Here is a 25,618-nt window from a genome sequence, read left to right as displayed (position 1 = left end):
AGTGGATGGCCATAACGGTCCCCTCTGGCCTTAAAAGCTAGTAACCGCTTCTCCCCCCCCCCCCCCAGCGCAGGGGCAGAGAGCAGGTGGCCCCGCGTTTGATCAGGAAAAGTGGGGGAGCACGTGCGGCCCCGAGACAGAGGAACTGAGACCCCAGAGCTGCCCAGCTCAGCGGACTAGCTGTACCTTGGGGGCTCAGACGGGGGGCTGTTTGGAAGTGCAGGTTCCCTGCGGCGCTGGGCTCCGGACTGCTCCAGCCTCCCCCGGCCATGCCAACACGTGTTATCAAACAGGCGCCTGGTATGCCGCTCGGCTCAGCCCTGCCAGCTGGGGATGTGGCTTTTTGCAGGGGGGCTTCTGCTCGGGTATTTACGGCGCGCGGCGGTCCCAGCAGAAGTTCAAGCAGACTGCTTGCGGTTCGCTCCCGGGCTCGCAGCTGCAGCGCCGGGCACGGGGCGCGGAGCGAGTCTCACCCGCCCGGCCATGGGCTGCACATGCAGCACGACCGGCCGCTGCCAAGCCAGGAGCAAGGTAATGGCGAGCGACCCCCTCCTCCAGCTGGGTTTGGGGGGGTTCCGCTTTGACTGCTGTTCCAGCGCCGGGGAAGGGTGGCAGCCCCCAGAGCCTGCCCCTGCTGGGCCCCCCCCCCTGCCAGCGCCCCACTGCTCCAGCACAGAGCTTACCGGGGTGGGGGGCTGGGCGTCTTCCCCCCCCTTTAAACAAAGCCCCTTCCCCAAAACCATGAGCAGGAGAAGAGGGGCTGGCCGACGGCTGGAAAGGGGTGACACGTTGTTCCTGAAAACTGCAGCGCCTGTGTTGATTGTAGAGTTGTGTGTGTGTGTGTGTGTGTGTGTGTGTGTGTGTGTGTGTGTGTGTGGTGGAGAGGGTCTAGGAGTTCCTTCCCTAGTGTTGTGTGTGTGTGTGTGTGGTGGTGGAGGAGAGGGTCTAGGGGTTCCTTTCCCAGTAATGGGGGGGTCCTTGAGAGGGTCTAGGGGTTCCTTCCACTGTCCTGGGTATATATATTTATTCACAACATGGGAAGTCTCTGGTGAATCCCAAAGGCACAGCAAAAAAGTGTCTCCCTGAGCCTCAGACAGCAAAACCTCTCTCCGCCAGGAAAGGGTTAGCAGCAGAACCCAGAGATAGGGGTGAATTCCACCAGAGGCAGCAAAATCGGGCCGATTCTCCTTTCAGTTTAAACAAGAGCGTTCCCGCCATCCGCCTCCAGCCCATCACTGGTTCCGGGGATGGGGGGGAAAAGATGCTTTTAAGATTGAAGGAAACTAACTGTTCTACAGCAGGGAGGGTGGCGGCAGGGGAGAAGGCATCTGAGATAATAACATGAGCCTAGAACGTTAAAGCAGCATCAGGGCAGGATGTCTGCAAACCTCACCCTCAAGCATCTGATGGTTAGATTCTTCCTTGTCTTTCTGCTAAGCAAGAAGTGCGATAGCTGGTTTTCTCAGGTGCTAGCTACATTTGGGCAAAGTACTCTCAGTGAACTATTGATTCTATGGATTTAGCCTGTCTCCAGTTTTGGAATGATCCGCAAACAGACTGATCTTTACAAGCGTGTTCAGTATTTGATTGAAACTTCATGTGGCCATTGTCGGTTTCTGGGTTGTTTGTGAACTATTGGTTTCCCTTGTGCTTACAGTTATTCGCTATTTGTTATTCGGGGCCTGTGATTGGTCACCTTAGCCAGGCAGTGCACCCTGCATGGATGATTTTAAAAGGAGGAGGGAAATCACAGAGATTGCAAGATGGCTTCACAAAGCTTTGCACACATTAATATTTGCATGAGGGAGTAGTTCTGAGACTTCCAGGAACACTGAGCCAGAAAAAACCCACTTGTACAGATCCTCAGGGAAAACGGAAACAAAGGGACACACCTACTGTCCAAGAGAACTCACAGGGGAGTTGCAGACCGAGATCTGTGAATATTTTTTTCCAGCCCAATGCACACAAATAGCTGTATATTAAAGAACTGTACGAATCTCTTATGCACAAGGTCAAACACTTCTAGGCCAGTCCATGCCCCTGAGGGCTCCCTGTACAAAAGAGACACTGGGTGAGAAATGCTGCATACAAAAGGCCCCAGGAATTGACACTAAGGCATTTCATTGACATGAGATGGAGTCATTTGGAGACACTTCCCTTGATTCTGATATGTCCAGTTAATACCATAAACTTAGCTGGGGCAAGGAAGGGGATACAGCCCTTGCTGGCCACATCTTTAAATCAAGACTGGATGCCTTTCTAAAGGGTATGTCCTAGCGCAGCCAGAATTTATGGACTTGACGCAGAAAGCACAGGGTGAAATGCTACGGCTTCTGTTAAGCAGTAGGTGAGACTAAATGCTCACAGTGGTCCCTTCTGGTTTAAAACCTCTGGCACAAGGATAGATCAGAAAGACTGAAAGGGGGAGTGTGAAAGGGATTGAAGGTGGGGGAAATTTAGAGAGTCACAAGGAGTCCTCAATGCTAGGATTTGAGAAAAATGAACAGTCAGACGCTGCAGGCCTGGTTCCATTCACGTTTAGTGACTTCTCAGGCTGGGAAAAGTCCCTTGGACACCAGTGGTTCTTATGTTTTAAATGGGAGTGGATATTTTAACTGCTGTGATTCTTTCACCATTGCATGGGATTAAACCGGATTGCCAGAACTGGGGACGGGAAGGAATTTTTTCTCAGGACCCATGTTGTAAATGACCTTGGGGAGTCGTCACCTTTCTTGAGGATATGAACCAGAGATCATCTGTTCAGATCAAGTGGGCGTATCACATCTTCTGAGTGCAGGGGAGAGGGCATTGGCACGCCTCAGTCCTTCATGTCATCTATTTCTGTCTCTTAGAAGAGCATAAAGATAAGAAAGTGATTGTGCAGGTGCCGAGTGCAAGAACCCAGCCGGGATCTTGTAGCTATAAGACCTCTGAAATGTGATCATCTCTGTAACTCACCTGCATTTCATCTGACATCCAACCATGAGAGGTGCTGAGAGGTCTTCTTGAAAGATCAGGGCTCAGGCCTGGCATCATTCCAGCAGTGGGTTATATACATTATAATTAAATGCACACACACGCACACACACACACACGCACACTTTTCAGAGTTACGAATACTAGTTATGAACTGACCGGTCAATCACAGACCTCATTTGGAACCAGCAATACACAATCAGACAGCAGGAGAGAAAAATCAAAGCAAATACAGTACAATATTGTGTTCAACGTAAACTACTAAAAAAAAAGGGAAAAAATTGAAAAAAAAGATTTGACAAGGTAAGGAAACTGTTTCTGTGCTTAAAGAAGAACAGGAGTACTTGTGGCACCTTAGAGACTAACAAATTTATTAGAGCATAAGCTTTCGTGGACTACAGTCCACTTCTTCGGCATCCGAAGAAGTGGACTGTAGTCCACGAAAGCTTATGCTCTAATAAATTTGTTAGTCTCTAAGGTGCCACAAGTACTCCTGTTCTTCTTTTTGCGGATACAGACTAACACGGCTGTTACTCTGAAACATGTTTCTGTGCTTGTTTCATTTAAATTAAGATGGTTTTAAAGCAGCATTTTTCTTCTGCATAGTACAGTTTCAAAGCTGGATTAAGTCAATGTACAGTTGCAAACTTGAAAGAACAACTATAACGTTTTGTTCAGAGTTAGGAACATTTCAGAGTTACAAACAACCTCCATTCACATACAACCTCCATTCTCAAGGTGTTTGTGAGTCTGAGGTTCTACTTTATTTACTTAAAATCAGAAAGGGTCAGAAATTAAGATGCTAACAAGACGGTTAACTCAGCCACAAAGCTCAGTCTATATGTTTATGGTGCAGATTTAATTGCATGAATGGTAGTATGTTAAAAGCCGTGACTAGACAATGGTATACAAGTGGACCACGCCTCTGTGAACACTGCTCTTGAAGCATTGAGCACCTGCTTCCATTGAAGTTATTGGCCTAACCTTCCTCCCACTGATGTCAATAGCAGTCACAGAGCAAAGCTCTTGGTGGCTTTAGGGGGAGCAGCGTCAGGATTTAAACACACATCCCTTGTTTTTTGGTGATTTCATTCTGCGACATGAATGTTGCATTATGCATTAAAAATGCAATTTTACAAAAAAATCTTGCTCTAAAATCTAAGGCCCGGATCCTGCACCATTGACTGCTCCTGGGTGCATCTCTCTACCCACGCCCAGACTCACTGACTCCACAGGGCAGCACACACACATAGTCAATTGCAGGACTGCAGGGTTCATTCAGCCAAAGGCCGACTGGGGCCTCAGTTCCTGAGGAGTAGAGTAGAGTAACAAAGGGACACAGCAAATACACACTGAACAGTGCACATGCTCCAAGTACCTCTGCAAACGTGGCAGTGCTCCGTTGGCACATCCAAACCGTTCTTAATTTTCAGCCAGGTTTTGTTTTGATGCTTGGTTATGAGCCTTCTCCCCAGTTAGGTTGAATGGACACCTAAGAATCAAGTTTCCAAACTTCAGACAGTTTGCAGTTACCTCTAGGGGGGTGGGGACCATGACCGTAATTTCTGACATTGGGAAAAGTGGTCTGATTTTCTTCTGCCCACATTCATCATCCAAAAATAGTGAAAGGGATTTGGACCAAGCTGCAGAATAATTCACCTTGGGACAGGCCCCTTTACATTGCCAGAGCAGTGGGCTCTTGAAACACAGCATTCCTGCACTGCTGGACGTCCTGCTGTGCTATTAATTTGGACCGTCTTTCCAGCAGAAACTGCAGCAAGGGACGTGTGCTCATTCTGGCACCTGTGAAGCGGTTCATGGTCTCTGTGGGATAGTCCTAGAGAGACTATCCCGGAAACGGGGAGAGATCGATAGCACATGTGGAATACTCCTACTTTTCTTCCTATTGTAAGCCTTAGGCCCTATACTCCCCTTGCGGGGCATGGTGCAAAGTCCCTGGTTTGGTATTGGACACAGGGACAGGCACAATCCAGGAGCTTCCAACAAACAGCCCTTTACTGCAGCTTGCTCAGAGATTGCCCTGCATAGATTCAGCCACTTGCACCTCCTGGGGGGTGCCACGCCTGGGATTATCAAAGGTGCAGTCCGCTCTAAACAACACCCATTGCATTCCATGGAAGTTATTCCTCTCCTGTGGGGAGAACAGACCCCCATCACTTGTGTATAGCATCATGTCAGAGAGAGGGATCAGATCTAGACGTGATGGACACAAATGCCGCAGGCCAGAAAGAGCTGAAAAGAAGAACAAATCAAGCCAGCATTTCTTGCATTTCCCAGGTTCCCATTTCCTTTCGCCAGGGCGGGGAATCCAAGTGGCAATAGGGCATCAGTCTCTGCATTAGGTTTGCCCCAGGGGAAAGGCCTTTGGGGCCTGCCTATCATTGCCCAGCTCTAGCCAATGGGCCCGACCATCTTCTGGACTATCAAAGTGCACAGGGATAAGAGAGACTCTCTCCGGGTATCCCAGACTGGAACCGCTTATTATGCCACCAGGATCGGGAGCAGCAGCTGGCAGGCGTGGTGCCAGGGAGAGCGGCTGTTCTGTGTGAGGAGGAGGCCCTGTTTACCCACACACTCTGCAGCCTGTGCAGGCCCCGTCCTGCTTCTAGGCGGGGGTGAGGGGCCATGTTGGCCTGACCAATGCTGAGGAGAAGAGATAGCTGCTCTGTGGTCAGGACCCTCGCAAGCCCAAAAGGGCACCAGGAGCTCATGCAAATGCCCCCTCCACCAGGCTTCTGCAGCGCCTGACCACTCGGTCTCCCTTAGGCAGGAGCCCTGGAAGCTGCCGCTGCCTGAGGGCAGAAGTGGGCCCCCGGGAGCCATCTCTATGAGGGTGGGAAGAGGGCACCTGGGATTGAGGGGAGCCTAATGCAAAGCCACCAAGAGCAGGTACCTTTGGGGAGAGTGGGGTAGTCCTGGGAGCCGAGCTGCCACCTCCTTTCCCCTGGGGGCTGATATGGCCTGATGGGCTCCCATCCTTACAGGACGTCAGCTCGTTCCAGGGCTAGGTAGGACTGAGGGACCTGGTCAGATCCCTCCCTGTCTGTGCCACACACATACACCCCACACGCACCCGCTCCCCAAGGGGATGCACTGTTTCCCCATGGCTTAAGGTGAGGTGTGTTCCTGGGAAGGTGCGGGCTGCCGCCAGCCCCTGCAGAAGGCAGGCAGCTAGACAGAGAAGGGTCCATCCCCTGCTGAGGTTTCCACAGGTGCCCCTTTCTGATCGGAACCTGCCACCCAGCTGCCCGGGGACTAGGCTGGGAGAGGATCGCTCCCCTGACTGCTCCTTTGGGGTGTGGGCTGGGAACCGCTTGTGGCACATCTGGCTCCCAGCTGTGATCGGGGAAGTTTGCCTGGAGTCAGGGGCCCGATTTAAGGTTTGCCCATGATTTGTTACAGCCCTCGAGTCCTCTCTTTGCAGCTCCAGTGCCAGCCATAAGGGGACGCTGTGGCGGCAAGAGGTGGTCAGCCTGGCCAGAGGTGCCAGGGGGAACCTTGAGGTGCTCTGCCATGGGTTCAGGATTCCCGCGTGTTGGCCTCTGTGTGCTTTCCAGTCTGTGATTGATTCAGCAAAACTTTCACGCAGCTTCACAAATCGGTGCTGGGCACTTGGGAACACCCCGGCTTTTACCGCATGCAGCGGATACCAATCAACGAATGGGATGACTTGCCTCCCAAACGTACCGGGGGCCCAGGCAGCAATTATACGCCCTCCCCTTGATCTGACATTGTAATGCCTCTCACTGAGCTGGAGGTACCACTCCCTCCTGCCAGCCCCCGCGGCACACAGACATAACAGCACCCCGGTTTGCCTCGGAAAGAATTCGGTACAGGTTCGTGTGCCCCCTCCCCCACATCACCCCAGTATCTGAGCAGCTTCCAGTAGCGCATTAAGTGCTGATGCTAACATCTGCCACGTGTGGTCCGTTCTCTGTGGCATGCTCCATGCAGGAAGAGACGCATGTGCAGGGGAGGGTTTTGTCAGAGAGGGGTTTTTTTTTAAGTGTACGTGCAGCTTTGTGTTTATTTTAGAGGAGTCCAGTTGACGAAATGTGCCTCGGCGCTTGGGTCAGAAGGTGGGAAGATTTGTGATGGGCCTTTGTTCCAAGCGGACCCTGAAAGGGCTCTGCCTCCTGCATGGACAAACTTGACCCTGATGGTCGCGGTTCCATTGTCCTTGAGGAGCAGAGCTGTCCATTGTGGTCCTCAGGCCAGAGCTTTAGGTGATCTTTTAGTGTTCCAGACATGGCAGGAGCATATGATGCTGCTGTAAAAAGCAGTCCCTGTGCCTAAGAGAATCACTCCTTTCGGGGTAATTTACTGCTCGGAGAAGAGGTGGACTCCCCAGTTTATTTCAGGGTTTTCAGGCTCCTGGCTGTCTCCTTGTCTGTCACTCATTCCCCACCCCCAGGGACTCCCTGATGCAGTGACAGCAACCTCTTTGATCTTCCCCTGTCCTGGGAAATCATGCCCCAAACCCCGCTGTCCTTTTACTGCTCTCTAAATGTGGCTGTCACACTTCACAGGTTGTAACGTAGCAGCCCCTGCAGTTGTTTGATATTTCCGGACCCCTCTCAATCTCTCTCTTGCACGTGCTGTGGCTTGGAGGTCCGGACAGCATTCCAGCCCAGGGTTCAGAATTCAGGGAGGTCCTGCAGTTTTTAGGAAAGGCAGCACTGGGTATTTTCTCCTCTTTTCCTCCCCCCCACCCGCACCTATTAGGTTTTCAGTCTCTTTTCCAGCCTGCATCCTCTCTAATCCATCCGCTACAAGCACCCTCCAGGAGACCCATGGCAGTGGGCAGCAAACGACTCTCCTTGTCTCCTCTCTCGCTCCGTGCTTGTTGCTGTGAGATAAGTGCTTGCTGCAAAGTCCTTCTAGGGATGTTCTGGGGAGGGTGCAGGCACCAGCCTGGGCTTTGGACAGGCTTTATGAGTTTTGTGCTGCTGCTTCAGATGAAACTTGGCTCCTTCTCGCATTCTGTATGTTTTGGTGGCATGGAGCCTGCTGGCCCAAGTGAACGAGCCATGTGCTTCCAGCACTTAAACACTGAGAGCCTGGGGCCAAAATCCTCCTCGCAAGGGTCGCTAGAGCAGGAGGGATCTCATAAAACATAGGGGACTGTGACAACTCTTGACCCATTTCCAGGTCTTCTGCTCTTCAACCCATCTCTTCTCCCTCCCATTCTGGCATGGAGTCACTGTCCGTACAATTCGGATAATTGTCAGGGCTTTGTTTTCTTGGCTCTCAGGTTCCTGTGTCAGTTAAAGGCCCCTGTCTTGCCCAGGGCTGGGTCCTGAGTAGCTACCAGTTTCCATTCAGTAAGTGGCGACTGCATGCCTCTATCTGCATCGGAGGAGCTGGGCACAGATCACCCCTGAGGTGTCTTTACCTATGTGACTATTATGCCTTTGTTTTCTGTGTACTGCACCTTTCAATCTGTAGGGACCCTCCTGTCTGCAGGGAAAGGCAGGCAGCCAGTTTGTGTTCAGTTCACCCCAGCCTATTTGATTTCCAGGGCAGAGCCCACTAGGGCAACGACAGGTCCTCTTGGGTGAGGGGACGGGGCCACAGATCCCAGCAAATCAACTAAATACCCGGAACCAAGAATGAAAAAACAGGGACGGGTGCAGGGCACAAGGTCAAAACAAGGGATGCAGAGAGGGACCCGTAGCAGAGAATCCCATGCGCCGCCACTAATCCGAGTAGGAGTCCGTGAATGCCAAATTTATGATGGAAGGCAGCTTACAATGCAGGGATCACTGGGTGAAATTCTCTGGCCAGTGTTATGAAGTCAGGCTAGATGATCACCATGGTCCTTTCTGGCCTTGAAATCTCTGGTATAAGCCCTCTTCAGACTTCCATGAACCGAATGTTCTGTTGTGGTGGGAGGGGATCTGCATCTGCATGCATTACACACGTCTACACCTGCTCTGCTCTGGGAACTGTTTCCTGCCCATAGCAGCAGGTGCGCCAGGTCAGGAATATTTCATTCCTGATTTTGCACATGCTATTTCCCTGGGAATCCTTCATTTCCAGATGTGCATCTCCACCATGCAAGAGGTGTAGACAAGCCACAGAATTTTAATGCAGATACTGCCCATAGGGTGATCTGCTCTCACTTTAAATAAGAGGGCGGGTGGTGGTTGGTTGGTTCGTTATACACAAGGTCCAGATGACTGAGGTTTTACTGCACTCACAGCTTTTAAAACAATTATAGGTGAATTACACACCGTTCAACAGATTACTTCCTTATAGCTTTTCTGATTGAAATTGTTATTGCCCTTGCTCTAAATGGAGTCAGTCTGAAGCTACTGGGACATAAAATAATAAAAATGCTAGGCACGTATCTATTGCCTTTCAGCTGGGGCAGGGACTGACTATATTTCTGTTCAGCGTATATACAGCTCCTAGCACAGCAGGGTCCCCGTCTACACGTGATGCCCCGGACACAGCCTCCCTGCAAGCAATAGTAGGACTCCCAAAGCACGTTACAAAACCACCCCTGGTTCCTATCTCCACTTTTCAGAGAGGGATGCTGAGGCAGAGACATTGAGCCAGGACTTTGCTAAACTCACACAGCAAATTGGTGTCAGTCAGGAACAGAACCCAGATGGCTGGATTCCCATTCCTCTGCTCTATTAGAGACTGGGACAGGAAAGCAGAACAAGCCAGTCTAAGGTGTTGTCTATAATAAGGCAACATGCACTGGCATAACTCCATCAGTGTGGTTACACTGGGACGAATTTCCTGGATGTGGACAGGGCCTCCCCTGGTGTGACTTGCGCCTCTTTCGATCCCCTTCGGCATGTACACGAAGTTACACACCCTTGCCCACATGCTGCCCTCCATTCAGCCAGGCTCCGTGGGCCCAGGTCGGAGGTGGTGAGATACATGTTGGGCAGTGGGTGTGAATTTTCAGGAGTCTGACTGAGGCTGAGTGCGGCGGAGCTGGTGGAAGAAAGCGTAAGTGACACCAGTTGGATTCCTTCCCGTTCCTTGACGCCAGGTCTGCGCTACAGAGTTAGGCTGATCTTGCTTCATCGCAGCAGGGTGTGACAATCCGCACCTTTGAGCGACATGGGGAAGCCCGCCTAACCCCGGGTGTAGACAGCGCCAGGTCAGTGGAAGAATTCTCCCGTTGGCCTAGCTACCGCTTCCTGGGGAGGTGGAATAATGACCGCGACGGGAGAACCCCGCCTGTCACTGCAGCGAGTGTCGCTGCAGCGTTTCGAGTGAAGACAGCCCCAGAGCACAGAGGTCAGTTCTCTTCATTCCATCCCACACGGGTGTAGCGCCACTGGTGTCAGTGTTCCTGATTTACACCAATCAGATCCACAAACGGTTTGGGGTTGGGGAGAGAGCAGGGCTGCTCTTTGGCAGTTGACCAATAGCTAAAAATAATGTTGTGGTTTCTTCCAGTGTTATTAATGCAACTAAACTGCTCCGGGGCTGGAAGGTGGCCTGCTGGGACTGTATCGCCTAAGCGAGCTCCTAAATCTGACTTCTATAAACCCCGTTAAACAGGGAGGCTAGGATGGAAACTGTGACAGTTAGCGCTGTCTCAACGGGGGGCTGGTAGCAGGAGCTGATGCTCTGATGATGATGTAATTGTTTGAACTGGCGAGAAAGCGAGAGCTTTGCTGGTGCCAGAGATTCCGAGGCGTTGTTAGAACTGGGCTTGATCCCTGTAATTGCCTTTGATTGAGTGTTGTTTTTCATCTCTCATTCCTGCACAGGCTCTGTGCTCTAGCCCAAGCTATTTCTAGGCTCCGAGCCTGGCTATAAAAAGCATCAGCTGAGCTAAAAGTTTGTGGGCGTTGCTAACAGATCTGCACCCACTATCTGACCCGAGCACTGACTGGCTCGTGTAGTCCGGCGTCCCGGGCATGCATAGGTGGCGTGAAGAGGGGGTGAAGGGAGGGGAACAGCAAGAGCACTGGGAAATGTTTCCAGCCCTCTAGCTCCAAGAGTTTTGGTGCTAACCCCATCTCACGCTGACTGGTTGCTGGACAGATTTGTACATTGTCCAGTGCCCCCATCCCAGAAGGCCCTTGTGGGAGTGTGGGGCTGATAACGATACTAAGGCAAAGTGGAGATTTGTACCTTGGGCCGGGAGGGTCCTAGTAAGCAGACCGGCCTGCTGGTGAGACTGAAAGGCCCCCCCAAAAAGGTGGAAGGACAATAAATCTTCTAGCCTGTCCGTGTGGCTGGGCGGCTGCGTAGGATGAGCGTGTGTGTGTGTGTGTGGGGTGGGTGAATTTGTGTGTGGTAGGGAGTGTGAAGGGAGGCGTGCGGGTGCCTCCTCCCTTCGCGGGTACGTGCCTTCTCTACGGAGCACTTCTGCAAACAGAAATCCAGGGCCAAGTGGGAACGTGAGTAACCAGGAGTGAGGAGGGAGAGAAAATGAACAGGCACGTGTGATCCACTCTCACGTCCCTCTGCTGGGATTTCTCACTGGAATAGCCCTTCACATGCCACAGGATATCTCCCCGATAATGGGGGCAGGGCCCCTCCGCATGGGCGCTCCCAGGTTACACGTTCCCCCTCGTGTGCTGTACCATGTTAGCCACGCGTCACTTTCCGTCATACCCAAAGGAGAGAGGGATGGCAGAAGGGCACAGTGGGCTAAGCGGAGATGGAGCAGCCTAAAACCGGAGGCCAAAGGTGGAAATAGCGGCGATACTGAGCTCCCTAGGAGGAGAACTGGCCCAGATTCAGAGCTGGCTAAACAGGATGGAGTGTGACAGAGGCTTGGGGTCGCTGGCTGGGGCTGCAGGTTGAACTCCCCAGGGATAAATACAACGTGCTGGGTACACTTCAGCCGCACTCTGGCAATTGAGAGCAGTGCTCTGGGTTGGACAGGACCTAGCTGAGCTGCTGGGATCTGAATGTTGCTGCAGCTCTTTCATTTAGAGGAACTGCTAAATAACGCCGCATCACGGGGACCCATTGCAGGGGACTAATTTCAGGGTGTTTCATCCATGACACAATTCCCTTCAGGTCTTGGCTCTGCCACAAACCAGCGTGGGTTTTTTTACATTTTCCTCCCTGCTTTCATGATTCCAGTCGTCTTATTTTCCCCACAGAAACGACTAAGAGCTCGGCAGCCAAAGGGGCAGGCTTCCCAGGAGCTGACGGCCGTGAAGACAGAGAATCATGGTGAGGTGTACATCTGTTTCCTCACATGGCTTTTCAGTGCACCTACCCCTTTAAAAGCATTAAGCTAAGACCGGGTCCAAACAGATGGGCCAATGTGTTCCATGCGCAGATGCACCTGTACCTGCTAAGACAGGCAGCACTGTGAGCTCTGATGCAGCCAAAGTGGCACTGTGATTAGTGAGTCTTCTATTCTGGTCCATACCAAGGCCATCTCATCTGTGTTTGCTCAGAAAGCTCCTCCGGACGGGGAGGCGATGTGTCTGAGGATCACTGGGGTAAAAGGGCTTTACTGACTCAAGTTAAATCAGAGTGGATTCTCTCACTCCAGTTTCCCTGGGGGTCTTGGCATTAGTCCCACCTGAGATGGCGTCACAGAGCCACAGTATTGATGCTACACGCCAGGTTTTAAACAGCCATTTGGAGGATCCCCTTCTATGTGGCAGACCCTCAAGGGGTCCCACTCTTCCTTAAGGCAGCCTCGGTGCCTCCAAAACTGAGCCTCCGGGCTTCAGCACTCCTGAGACACACGTCCCACTGAGATAAATCGCCGGTCAGAGTCTTGGACACACTTCAGGGCTCAGTGCGCCTCGGCAAGTATTGGCACAGGCACCAGGCAGCCTTTTCAGAACAGAGGCAGATGGAACGCAGCACTGGGAAGGCCTGAGATTAGCATAGAGGAATAAAGGTTAAAACACCATCTCTTCTGGCCACACCAGCCTTCCATCTAGTGTCCTTTCCTGGCTCTGGTCCTCCATGTCCCTGTGTCACTCCCAGGTGAGAGCTGTTGAGACCCTTCAAAAGCCAGCTCTTATCCCACCCACCTGACACCTTTTGGTCCATTGTCCACCTCCTGCAGACCCGTGCTGAGTTCACACGCTCCGCCTGCAGGAGAGTCCCACGGATAAATGTCAGTTGCTCAGTCTTTGGGGCTTCCGTTGTCTTTGCGGACCCTCCATTGATATGGGGCGGTTTCAGCCAGTACTTGACTGGCCCATTTATTTCACCCCATACAGATACCTGACACAACAGCCCGTGTCTCTTTCTCTGCCCCGCCTGGGGAGCAGTGCAAAGTAGAAAGAGAAACTGAGGCACTCATGGGAATCATAAAATATTACAGGAGATTCCCACTTCATCACAGATGGTTCCTTAGAAATCGACAGAGTATTTGGCATGCATTCCTGGAAATGCATGCTTGTTCTAGTGGAAATATTGCCAACTTGTATGAGACAAACTGCACAATGCAGAGCCAGGCTAGAAATAAAGATCTGTATCCTCATCTGGCATAAATTAGCCCATCTTCAATGACTCAATGGAGGGACGCTGAGTTACACCAGCCGGGGATCTATGCTGAAACTCCATCCATGTCATGCTGCCACCACAGAAGCCCCTCTACCGATGAAGCAGGCTCGGTATTGGCAGGGCATCAGTGTAAGTTTTCCCTGTGCTGCCCAGGAATGAGAATCAGAGATTCACAAACAGTTTCCAAGATGAACAGCAAATTCCACGTGCGGCTGTTCATGAACTGATCTTATTAGTCACTCTCGAATGCCTGGGTGACAACACTGGTCATGAAAATCTGAGCAAGGTCTGAAAATGTCACGAATTCCTAAGGGAAGCAAGTTAAAAAACCAAGCTGCTTGCCCAAGGGAAGTGGGTAGGTAGAACGCTGGGAAGCTGCCTTAGTGTTTGTTCATGGACAGAGAAATCGATGACTCAAGTCTAGAAATATGTATGACCAGGCGAACACCACAAACGGCCCGCTCAAACACTGCACTAGCTGGCCAAAACGTCCCACCAGACAAACAATCCCGCCCCTAAGGAAGCAGTCGGTGCAGTAGTGAGGAGGATATTCGCTGGAGAGGATGGTGTCTGTATGCTAGTAGGAGGAATTACCTTATGGCAGTGTTTCTCAAACTGGGGTCGCCGCTTGTGTAGGGAAAGCCCCAGGCCGGTTTGTTTACCTGCCCCGTCCGCAGGTCCCACTGGCCGCGGTTCGCTGCTCCAGGCCAGTGGGAGCTGCTGGAAGCAGCGTGGGCTGAGGGACGTACTGGCCGCCGCTTCCAGCAGCCCCCATTGGCCTGCAGTAGCGAACCGTGGCCAGTGGGAGCCACGGGCGGGGCAGGCAAACCAACCGGCCCAGCCCTCCAGGGGCTTTTCGTAACAAGTGGTGACCCCAGTTCGAGAAACACTGCCTTACGGGTATGTGTATTGTTGCCCTGTCTGGAGTTGACACACTCTAGCCCTTATGTGAATGGCTGGCTCAGGCATAGAACTACAGACAAGCTCAGAGATAAGTGCTCTCTACCAGCTGAGTTATTCAGCAGTATTTGTCATTGGCTAAAGTCCCATTTAAATAGCTTCAGTCACCCAATCAGGAATTGGACACTGTACCACGTGACCACTCTCGCACAACAAACTGTGACTAGCAGTCAGCTGTAGCCAACTGTTTGCAAGGCACTTGGTGGCTGGAAATGATTCGCTCCAACTAGTCGTTGAGCAATGAATGCACTCACAGAAACTGGGAACGATTGACAGGAAACAAAGACCTAAATGAGACATGTTTGTGGTACAGGGAGAAATAGCTAGCCACACCCCTCAGCCCTGAGCTGGAAGGGTCAGTCCCAGGACTGGGAGGCCAAGGGAGTCGCCTGTTTCTGTTCGATACTTCTCCCCATTGTGCAGACCGCCAACACGATGCCCATTGGTGCTAATTAGTGCCAGGAGTAGTGTGGGTAATTGTCCAATAGGAACTAGACTGAGATCATAGTTTATGCGGGCCACCAAACCGCCCCCAAGCGATAATGAGCTTGACCAGGTCTGGATTCGAACTGGTGACCGAGTAGAAAACAGCCCCAGAATCCTGTCAGCAAAACCAGCCAGCCACGGTCTAGCCATTTCTGTTTAATTTGCAGTCATCGCAGCTCCCTTGCACGAGGATGTGGAGACGACGAAGGCCCTGCTGCTGGAGGAGCAGAAGAGGGAGATTGGGAGGCTGCTACAAGGACATCAGGAGGAAACGGAGAGGCTGAAGGAAGCCCACCAGGCAGAGACCCAGAGACTGACCCAAGACGTTAAAATCCAGGTTGGATCAAAGTGGCTTCCCCACCCCAAGAGTGTCTGTCTAGTGTCCCAGCGCAGTCACCCCAGTCCTGGGCATTCATGCTTCTGCTTCCTGACCTTCACACTGCACCACTCCCACAGGTTCAGAGCTAGGGAGTAGTATATAGCAGGACCTTGATGACCTGATAGTCTCCAAAGACACCAGACAGCGTGAGATCCTTTGGGTGGTCAGCTAGGAGGCTTTGACATTCCCCTTCCGGCCCTGATCTCGCATTCAGAGCCAGCTGGCCTGCTCCCCCAGTTATAGCACCGATCTGCCTTCCCCAGGGTTAGCAGACTCAGTATTGTAGGTTAGTGTCCTCAGATTTCCACTTCTAGACACCTAAGGCCACAAGTAAGGATACAGTTTTGTCATGGAGTTCACGAAAATCGTGAATTTGAATAAAGTCCGTGAAATCTCAGAAATGGCTGTAAAAACACATGTGACCTGGTGCACCGGGGTCGCAGCGCTATTCAGGTTTGGCCCCTCCGGCTCCACCTACGGAGGGGCGGACAGACCCAGCCTGAGAGGTGCTGTGACCCATTCCCCAGCTCACAGTGCCAGGAAGCTGTGTCTAGGCCCAGGACATCACAGCTGCTGCTGCAAGGTGAGCTCTCCCCCTTCTCTGACTTGTTTTTTCCCCTGCACTCTGTTGTGAAATTTACACGCCAAAATCATGGCCTTCGTCGTGAGCGAAACTGAGCTCAGTGGTTCACTCCTTGTCCCCCTTTTACTGATCTCGCAGAGCTCAGCAAAAAGGGCAGTTGTCTAGGAAATCCTGGAAAAGTCCAGGGAGTCGTAGGTCAGCTGTCCTAGCAGAGCTGTGTGTGATGCTCTTTCCCCTTCCCCCAGTGTATATGGTTGCCAGTGATATTAACCCCTCACTGTCATAAGCACCACAGTTAAATTCATTCATGAAAATAGGAACAGGAAACTGGATCTGCCGCCCAGGAGATAAATAAGAGATTGCACAGGCAGGTACACTTATTTCTCTGAGATCCCCGGATACTTAGGGCTTGTTGCTCACTTTGTTTCTAGGTGGAAAAGGAAAGAGATTTAGAGCTTAACAAGCAGCTCTCCAAGCAGTTCGACACACTGAACAGAGAGCATGAAGAGAACCTCCGAGGTAAGGCCCCAGTCTCTCCTTTGCTGGGCGCTGGCTTCCCGCTACGCCCCCACCGCTAGGGTTTAAACTTCTCACAGGGCTGCTCTTGCATGTCTTCTCCTCTCCAACCTCCTTGGCTCTCTTGAGCAGAGGCCGATCGCTCCTGTAATGAATATTCAGCATTTTCATTAGATGTTGTGTGTTCAAGAGACAGGGCCATCCTTACCCAGACGCAAAGTACGCAGCTGCGTAGGGCACCAGGGAATTTGGGGCACCACATTTCCTGGTGCCCTGCGCAGTTGGGAGCTGCTCCAGCCCCTGCTCCGCCCCAGCCCTGCCTCTTCCCTGCCCTGCCTCTTCCCACCCCTGTTCCACCCCAACCCTGCCCCGCCCCTTCCCGCCCCAGCCCCGCCTCTTCCCGCCCCTGCTCTGCCCCCACTCCCCTGAGGACTGCAGCAGGGCTGGGCCTGCACTCACCGGCGGCAGGAAGTGCAGCGACCCGACCCCAGCCGTGCCGCTGGGGGGTGGTTCCAGCCAGCCCCGCCCCCCCCCCGAGGCCTGGGACCAGCCTCTTCCCCCCCCCCCCCCCGAGGCCTGGGGCCCCACCCACCCCCGCGAGTGGGCTGAGTAGGGCCCCAGAATAGCTAGGGACGGCCCTGCCAAGAGATCTGCCCGCTCTTTGACTGACCCCATTGGCAAGCACCTCCCATGCCCTCTGGATTACCATACTGTCACCTGTCATGCTCTCAGGGCTGCCGTGGTGCTCCCTTACTGTTATCTTGTCTGCACCTCTCCAAGCCATGAGGGAGAGGACCCTGGGAGGGGCATGGAGAAATGCTGGCAGGAGATATTACTCTGTATTTCATTAACTAGCATGGAGCGTTTGTAGAAACCCAACCTAAGGTCTGGAAAATTGACCCCACTGGGGTATTACACTGCCAGTGCCTCTGAAATAAACCTAAAATTCTTCAAAAAGGAGACTCCTTCCATCGGAGCAGGATGCTTCTCTGGGAGCTGGGAGCGTTTACACTGCAGCCAACCATGCGAGATGTGGTCACCCAGTCTCAGCAGTACGGCTGTGACTGGTGATGGGGTCATTCCCTCTCTTTCTCCTCTCGCTACGGGCGACATATTGCCTCTCTCCTTAGCGTAGCAATCACGCAGCTAGCAGCCCTGTGACTTTAGCTGAGCGAGTCCTCCAGGGAGCTCCCAACTGCAAGGCTGCCCCAGAAAACGGCATTTCCTCTGCTTACAGTCCCAAGCCTCTGCTGACTCTTAGCCCAGAGTAACTCGGGTCCCCCCTTTATGGCAGTGCCATCTACTGCCATTCTATGCGGGTAAGGGGCTTGGGCAGGGCTTGCTTTCCTGTCTCCTGATTCTGACACTGATTTTATGTTTTCCCTGCAGAAGTCCAGAGGGCCCATGACCAGGAGATGCTGCTCTTAAGGGAATCCTACCAAACGGCCCAGTCTTCCTTACAGGTGCTGGCCCCCTTGCTTTGGCTTGCTGAGCAATTCCCCGTGGAGCAGAGCTCTTTAGATTCAGCGCACAGGTCTGAGGGTGCTGGGAGAAGCTTGCAAGGGACCTGCCTGAACTATCCCGGGGGTAAAACAGCACAGTCGGCCCCTCACTTTCACAAGAGCCAAATTGAGAAAACAAAGGTTGTTTGTGCTGCCCGGAGCCCACCACCCTTGGAGTAACCCAGGCTGGCTGTTTGTGGGAATGAGCCCAGAGGGGCCTCTCACAAAGTGATCTTGCCTTAATTTTGCAGCAGTCAAATAGATATTTAAATCAAAATGGCCACCTGGGCTTTACATTCCAAAACAGAAAACAGTCCTTCACTGGCTCAATCAAAAAAGTGCAGAGTTCCCCACAGCTCCAGCACCTTCTTCACCCTCGCCACAGCATGCCAGTCCTAGCAGCCAGCCAGGTGCTCCCTCTGGCTCCCCTGTTCCTGCCCTGCTCTGTCCAGGGTGCTAGCTTCCCTCCACCTGCAAGGCACCCAGTCCTCCCTCCTTGAGTTCCAGGGAGTCACTGACCCTGCTCTGGCCTGCAGCCTGATTGTCTGCTGCTTCCAGTCCCTCTCCTATTGGCTGCTTCCTGCGTAGCCTCTCTAGAGCTCTATTAACCCCTTGCATGCTGGTATGGGGCAGACACCCCATCACACCACTATTGACATAGGGGACAGGTGGGTTGTGTTTGGAATGTCTCCATGTTGTTAATGGTGCTCAGAGCTTAGGTTCTGGTTAGGGCACATCTCTACTGGCAGGCAAGTCTGTAACCGGAACACTCCAGAAGTGAAACTGGTGCGAACAAGCCGCCTAACTGCCATACTGTGACTCAGAGCAGACTTGGCAGAGTCCGGGAGTCTGTTCTTATGCAAGCAACCCAGGAAGTGCTAATTATAAAGAGATCTCTCCCGTGGTTACCGACTGACCCATTGTAACCAGGGAAGCCAGGATGGCAGAAGGCATTATAGTGGGAATTGCTCCCTGCTGCCATTAAATACTGTATTAGGGAACTGCTACATGGGACTTTGTTATTCATTGTGAAATGTCTTGCAGTTTGACTCCTGCCTCCTCTGTACAATGCAATAGGTAATTTTCTTCCCTTATATAAACAGTGCCCCTGCTGGAGGGGAGGTCATAAAACAGGACTCATAATCACATCCCTCTTCCTTTCTCTTCTGCCCTAGGAGACGATTGACAGGTTAAATTCCCAGCTGAAATCCTTCCAGGAGAAAATGAAACGGGTGGAGGAATCGATCTTGAGCAGAGACTATAAGAAACATATTCAGGTGCAGGAAAACAAACAAACTGTGGCCTCTTGGGAAGGTATTGCTTTAACCCGTCATTTGCCGGGGTCTCCGAGCAAGCCTGTTGGATTCGCAGTTGTGGCAATGGACAGCTCAAACTTAGTCATAGAAGCATCTGTATGCTATAAATGCTTTGTCACCAAAATAAAAGCTTAATAGAGGCCTCCCTGGAAGACTCCCCATCACTGGATCTGGAGAGGGCAGTGTTCGTAGTGCCTGGTAAACCTGTAGTATGGTTGAAGTAAGCAAAGGGATAGGAAGTAGATCATAAGAAAATTAAGGGTACACATTATGTGCATTATGCAGGTAGTTCAAGCTCCTTGCACTCAGGTGCCTAGTGCAAATGCCGTAAAACTGTAGGGTATGGATGAACACTAGTAAGCACATTTTATGGGGTAAGAATCCTATCATTCCAGGACTGAGAACACTGGACAATTATGACTCCTAACGGTCGTCATCTTGGCTCATCTCCGTTCAGGAATAAAGAACCAAACCAGAACCATGCATTAGCCCCTCCAACCTCTCCAGTCAGTGGGGGACTCATGCGTTTTCTTTCTCCCCTTCTAGGATTATGGGAGCCCCAGCCACTTCTGGGAGCAAGAACTGGAGAGTCTGCATTTTGTCATAGAGATGAAGAACGAACGCATCCATGACCTGGACAAGAAGCTGCTGAACTTGGAAACAGTGGTGGGTTTGATGTGGTTCTACCAAAAAGTGCATGGACTCCTTTCCAGGGGCAGCAATAGCGGAGATGGAAAAGCACAGCTCGCAGGAGAGCGTTCCACCTACCTGAATGCAAACCGCGTTCTCCAGGCGCATTCCCCTCTGGCTCACCTGCTGCCTAGGGGCAGCTTTCTGTCCTGGCTGGCCTCTCAGCCGAGCTAACGTGTCGGGCGCAGACCCAGTGGGGGAAGCCAGCAGATGGAGGACTGCACTAATTGGAGCTGGGTGCTTGCTGGCATACACAGCAGGTTGCTGCTATGCATCACTAAACTCGCATAGAGGCAACTTTTGTCAGTAACCACCAACGTTTTGACGTTGGCGCTTAGGCAGGACCTCATTAACCAGCGTAGGGGATCGTCTGTTGCCAAATCCATGTCACTTCTGACCCTTGACCTCTCCTTTGAATCCTCCCTTCCCAAACCCTTCTGGGATGTCACAGATGGAGAGGAACCTGCTTCTGGAGGAGAAAGTGAAAACCCTTCAGCAGGAGAACGAGGATCTGCACGTTCAGACACAGAACCACTTGACAATGACAAGGTAACATCCGCAGCCTAGTGCAGAACAAGCTACCTGCTGCCAGCGTCGGCGCTCACGGGCTGAGCTCTGGGCTAGGTTTGACTTGCACTCAGGACAGGCTGTTTTCTGAATTATAGGCTGATAACTAGATGCGGGGACAGGACCCAAACGGCAGGTGTGATCATGGCATCAAAGCTAGCACAGAAGCTGCAGGTCAGAGGGCGATAGCTGAGTAGAGCTATGATAGTAGGGGCTGAGGTGCACAAGCCAGGCCCCCTGTGGGTGTGTGACTTTGCAGAGCACTGGTCTGGTTCAGGTGAACATGTACGAACGTGGGCTTGCCTAGCACCCATCCGGCTCGGGGGGTGTGGAAGAGGGAGAGAGACCATGACCTTGCACAGCACCAGTCTGGCTCTGGTGAGAGTGTGTATGTGTGAGGAAGACCGTGACTTGGCACAGTACCTAACTGGCTTTGGGAGTGCCTATAATCCACCCCACCCCTTTTCAAGACCATTCCATGCCCCCCCTGCCCTGGCCTCTTTTGGCAGTGATCAGAACGGCTGGCGGGGCCCTGATCCCCGTCTTTATCTCACTCCGGGGTTCTTACCACTTCAGCTCATAGATTCATAGATTCTAGGACTGGAAGGGACCTCGAGAGGTCATCGAGTCCAGTCCCCTGCCCGCTTCATCACCTGCTGTTTCTTTGCAGGCAACTGTCTGACAAGCTCCTGGTGGTTCGGGAGGCCCTGGACAAGGAGTCCCAGCTGCGGGAGCAGGCGCACCGGGAGAAGGAAGAGCTGCTATACAGGGTCCTGAACGGTGACTCCTCCCCCACCTTCCCCATCCCCTCCAGCGAGGTGCCACTCATCGCCACGTAGCGCTCCGGGAAGCGGCGACGGAGGCTGCTGGGATGAGGACGCAAGCGAGGGGCACCAGAGACTCTTCCACCCCTCGTTTTAGCCCTTCCTTTATTGCACAGGCCCAGAGCTGCTGTCATGGGGACTCTGTCCGGTAGAAGGGGAGTTCCTCAGACTTCTAACCTTGGGACGGCCGCCCTCTAAGTGAACAGTGCAGTATTTCTCGGGACCTTTTCAAAGTGCTTTTACCCCTCCTGTGTGTCCCCCTGTCTGACTCTGAACATGGGGGAGCTTACGAGACACCCCAGAACCTAGACCCGTGCGGCGCGAGATGTCCTGGCTGCCCCTGGCTTCACATCTCAGTCAGTAGCGGTGGTTAGAAGGGGAGCCAAAGGGCTCTCCGGTGCATTTGGGGTGGGGAAGAAGAGGTCTGTTCCCCGCACTGGTTTGCCCAGGTGAATCCGAACCGGAGCCCTGCATCTGAACAGCCTCCGCTTTTGGGGAAGTTTGGATCAGGCTCCAGGGCTGAAGTTCGCCGCTCGGGTCCAGCTCTAACCAGAACCAAAGAGAAGGATGCTCGTCTCAGATGGAGCTGTTGAAAACAGCACCTAGCTGAGTCCAGCATCAGCCCCCGCGGGGCAGCTTTGTGGTGTACACAGGCACGCAGCGGGTCAGGCGACCCCTAGGCGTCTCTCTCTGGTATTCTTCGAGAACAACCCCGCAAGGAAAGTTTTGAGAGTCTCGGAGCTGGAATGTGCTGCTCTGTGTGACCCAGGCTCAGGGTTGTCACGGGCAGAAGATGGTGCCCCCTGCTGGCCAAGAAGCAACACCGGCTTCGGAAGAAGCAGCCAGCCTGCTGTTCCCAGCTGGAGAAACGGCTCCCATGGCCTGTAGCAGGCACCCGAAGTGGTGCCCGAGGCGGCAAAGAGGGGGAATGTCTGCTGGGCCGGGTGAGGATGGGGAAAGGTAACGCAGTGGGCAAGAGGTGGACAGAGCTGGTCTCTCCCTGGTGCACTCACTGCCCAGGCTTTCTGGGAGCAGATGGTTCCAGCTTCATAGGGTGGCCCATGGACCCCCTGTCCCTGGAAACTGCATAGCAGTGGCAACCAGAGCTGGACCAGTGAGCGCCTTCAGCAGGCGTTTGGGGAGCAGCAGAGGGGAAGAGGGATTGTAGCAAACATGCCCCCGTCTCAGAAATCCCAGCCCTGCCTGCGGATGGATCATGTGGTCCAGTAGTGCTTCTGGGGAGGAGATGGGGGGGCAGAGCACTGCCTCCCAGGGCTTCCCTCCCTGGAATCTGCCCTCCTCAGGGGCTGCCGCAGGTGCCTGTCCCCTTCTGCAGCTCCTCTTCACAGTCCTCCAAGCTTCAGTCCAAATCCCCCTTAGACTTTGCTGTCACTGCCTCCTGCTTCCTCCTGGCTCAGGACAACAGTCCTATTGCCCCAGGCTTCCTCAAGGGCCATCACCTTCTAGTTCTGGCTCTGGCCTCCTCTCTGCCCTTAGCCCAAGAGAAGACAGTCCTAGGTCTACCTCTCTCCTGGGTCTCCTCCCTGGCCTTTCTTTCTGCTCTGCTCCTTCCCTTATGAAGGCCCAGCTCCAGTTACATCTAACACCCCTCCAGGTGCCACCCAGTGGCCTAACAGGGCTCAGGCTGGGTTAACCAAGCTGGAGGTTTATACCCCATCACAGCGGCGCCAGATCTCCTCTTACGCTTGGGCTCCTTGACATCACTCTGGCAGGGTAAAAGGGCCGGAAAGAAGGCACAAATGTAATTTATTCCCCCTTTAAGACTCCTTTCCACTTGCCAGTGTGGTGTCAAGGAGCCTTTTTGTAAATATGACTCTGGCCCCTTGACGTCATATTGGATTCACTCTGTACAAAGAGCCCCTGATGCCTCCCGGTCGTTCGCAAAGTATTGTCCGCTGCACTCTACACTCACCCCCTTTCTCTCTCGTAGCTCCAGGACACCTCCTGGAAAAGAATCTTGGTTCCTTGCGAGCTCACCTGCTCCTGTTGTTTACTCCCCTTGTGAACCTTTTAATTCTCCCCACCATTGCTGTGGAAATGACGGTGATCCTGGAAGAATTCACAATGGCTGCGAACAGGCGTCTGTGCACGCCGAAAACCCCATGCTCACTTCACACCGGAGTCACGGCCACCGGGCATCTTGTCCACGCAGGGCCCATACACCACCGAACTCTGAAAATTCTCAACCAGTGAGCCCCGATGCCTCCAGCTCCCATTGTCCTGTTTTGTCAAGTGGGAAGAGTTTGTTCCAAGTTTGTTCTCACGCAACCTGACGGCCAGGCTGGGCAGACCCACCCCTGTCGGCCTGGCCGAGATTTACCTGGGAGAATGGCTGTTTCTTTGGTGAGAGTTTGGCCCACGCGGAAATTTTGTCATCATTTCTGTGCTAGCCGGCAGGGCTTGGAGAGTCACGCGATTCCGTTCAGCCCACTAAGCGACCTGGGCAATTTGGAAATTTGCTTCAGGTGAAAATTGGCCATTTTCCCAAAGAAGGGTCACTATTTTCACACTGAAATGAGGTTTTTCTGTGTCTGGGAGCTGCCTGTTTCCACGGGGGGGGGGGGTGGGAGTGGGGAGGGGGGGAATTCAAGATCTTCCCCCTCCTTCCCTGTCCCTTCTCTTCCTCCTCACTTTTTCATTTTCTCGTTCTCTTCTGTGCCTCTTTCCTTTATAAACTCCAGGCCCCAGGAGGGTCTTTTAGACATTGCACAAAAATGCTCTAGATCACTGACACCGCAACTAACAAGCAGGGGGTTGGACTAGATGACCTCTTAAGGTCCCTTCCAACTCTGATATTCTATTCTAAGCATTTCTCCTCGACCATCTTTGTGAACAAATGGGGCGGGGGGACGGGAGGAAGCTGTGTCTAGAACATGAACTGCTACAGGGTCAATCCTCGCTGAGAGCCGAGTGTTGGCACAACGGGGGCTGGGGGGAAACCAGTCTGTTCTGCTCTGCGTAGCTCAGTCTGTGAGAGGGATAGACAAGATCCCCTGAAGATGTCTCAGACCTTTGCCTGTCTTTCTAGAACCCCCATAAGCCCTGGGGCCTGAGTGAGGGGAACTTAGCGGGGCTCTCGGGAACAATGGAGAAGTCATTGCTCACTCAGTACTGACTAATTACGGCTCCCCGGCTGCCCCATCTTGTACCTTTCCTTGCGGCCCCATTTCTTACGGAGCCCAGGGCTAGAGAGAGACGGTGCATGGCAGCAGGCAGGGGCAGCTCTGGTGGGCTCCATTCTCCTTTCGCTTACACTGACGTGACAGGAGCAACTACCTCAGCGTTACACCAGCCTAAGGGAGCGCTGACGCAGGCTCAAGAACTAGGTAGAGAAGCACCTGTCTAAGAGCTCAGACTAGGCCACCCCAGGGGTCCCTTCTGGCCTTACAGTCTATCAATCTTGGCTCCGAGAAGCGCGACGGTCATAGGAGGCGTCACGACAACGTGGCCTCCTGAAGTGTGTGCTCCCACGTCCCTCGCCGAGGGCTCAGAGCCCCGAGACTCTCCCGGGGCCCGTCTGAGATGAGGAACCATCCGTTAGCAAAGCCTGCACTGGTGGCAGTGAGTTAATCCCCCCTGCCGCTGAATGAGAATTTGAACCATGTTTGGGTCCCACCCTACAACTCGCTCAGAGTACAGTGGCTGGGACGAGAATCCCTGGCCCTGTGCTCTGCTAGGGGTCCAGTCATCACGGGGTCTGGCATCCATCCGAAGACGTGGCTGATGTCCCTTTGCCACAGTGATACCAGCTCCTCCTGCGGAAGCCGAACAGAGGCTGCTAACTTTGGGGTAGCTGTTACTCGTCTAGGGGTGGCTTCTTTCTAAGTCCCCGTTGTGTTTGTAGTGGTATGTGTAAAGCCAGCCCCATCGCTGGCTGTCTTCTCTTTCCTTCCCCCCTCCTCCGTGCCCTAATGTGCCCAGAGCACTGCGGTGCTCCACGCAGACCGGTAAAGCGGGGCGAGAGGAGATGGCGGCCCAGAACGGCATGGCTGGGGAGCTGACACGCACTAATTGGATTCACGCAAGCACTTTCCACTGGGCGTGCGAATGCTGGCGGGAGAGACCAAGTGGAGCGTTAGCTGGTGCCACAGACTGCCCCTAAGCTTTGCACCAGGAGTGTGGAGCTGTGTGTGTGTAACGCCTGTGTGCTAAAGGCTGTAACAACACAGTTCTGGGAGGGGAAGATACCCAAAGAATGAAATGTCAGTATTTTCCACGTGGCGGCGTGTGCGTTTCTTTGGCTTGCGGCACGGATTGCGTCAGTGGCTCATGGACGGTGTTAAGGGTTGTGTCTTGAGGTTGCCCCCTTGGGG

At 53.0% G+C, this 25,618-nt stretch overlaps 1 protein-coding gene across 3 annotated transcripts in view; it reads left to right on the top strand.

The window, feature by feature from the left end:
- Positions 1–25,525, top strand: part of CCDC69 (coiled-coil domain containing 69) — a 31,982-nt gene extending 6,457 nt beyond the window's left edge. For 2 of the 3 annotated variants that reach the window (XM_042850976.2, XM_042850974.2), the window contains exons 3-9: positions 15,075–15,244; positions 16,301–16,388; positions 17,775–17,848; positions 19,063–19,164; positions 19,750–19,869; positions 20,345–20,442; positions 21,131–25,525. In XM_042850976.2, the coding sequence (XP_042706910.2) occupies positions 15,075–15,244; positions 16,301–16,388; positions 17,775–17,848; positions 19,063–19,164; positions 19,750–19,869; positions 20,345–20,442; positions 21,131–21,299 (821 nt within the window). In that variant the 3' untranslated portion in view covers positions 21,300–25,525. Of the gene's footprint in view, positions 1–101; positions 532–12,089; positions 12,163–15,074; positions 15,245–16,300; positions 16,389–17,774; positions 17,849–19,062; positions 19,165–19,749; positions 19,870–20,344; positions 20,443–21,130 lie in introns of those variants that run through there. The other variant, XM_042850973.2, reaches the window with a different exon arrangement.
- The last annotated feature ends 93 nt before the right edge of the window (positions 25,526–25,618 follow it).

The sequence above is a fragment of the Chrysemys picta genome, chromosome 8 (genome assembly GCF_011386835.1).
Source record: "Chrysemys picta bellii isolate R12L10 chromosome 8, ASM1138683v2, whole genome shotgun sequence".
NCBI classification, from domain to species: domain Eukaryota; kingdom Metazoa; phylum Chordata; order Testudines; family Emydidae; genus Chrysemys; species Chrysemys picta.
The sequence above is the reverse complement of the archived record's forward strand: the minus strand, read 5'-3'. Positions and strand labels throughout refer to the sequence as shown.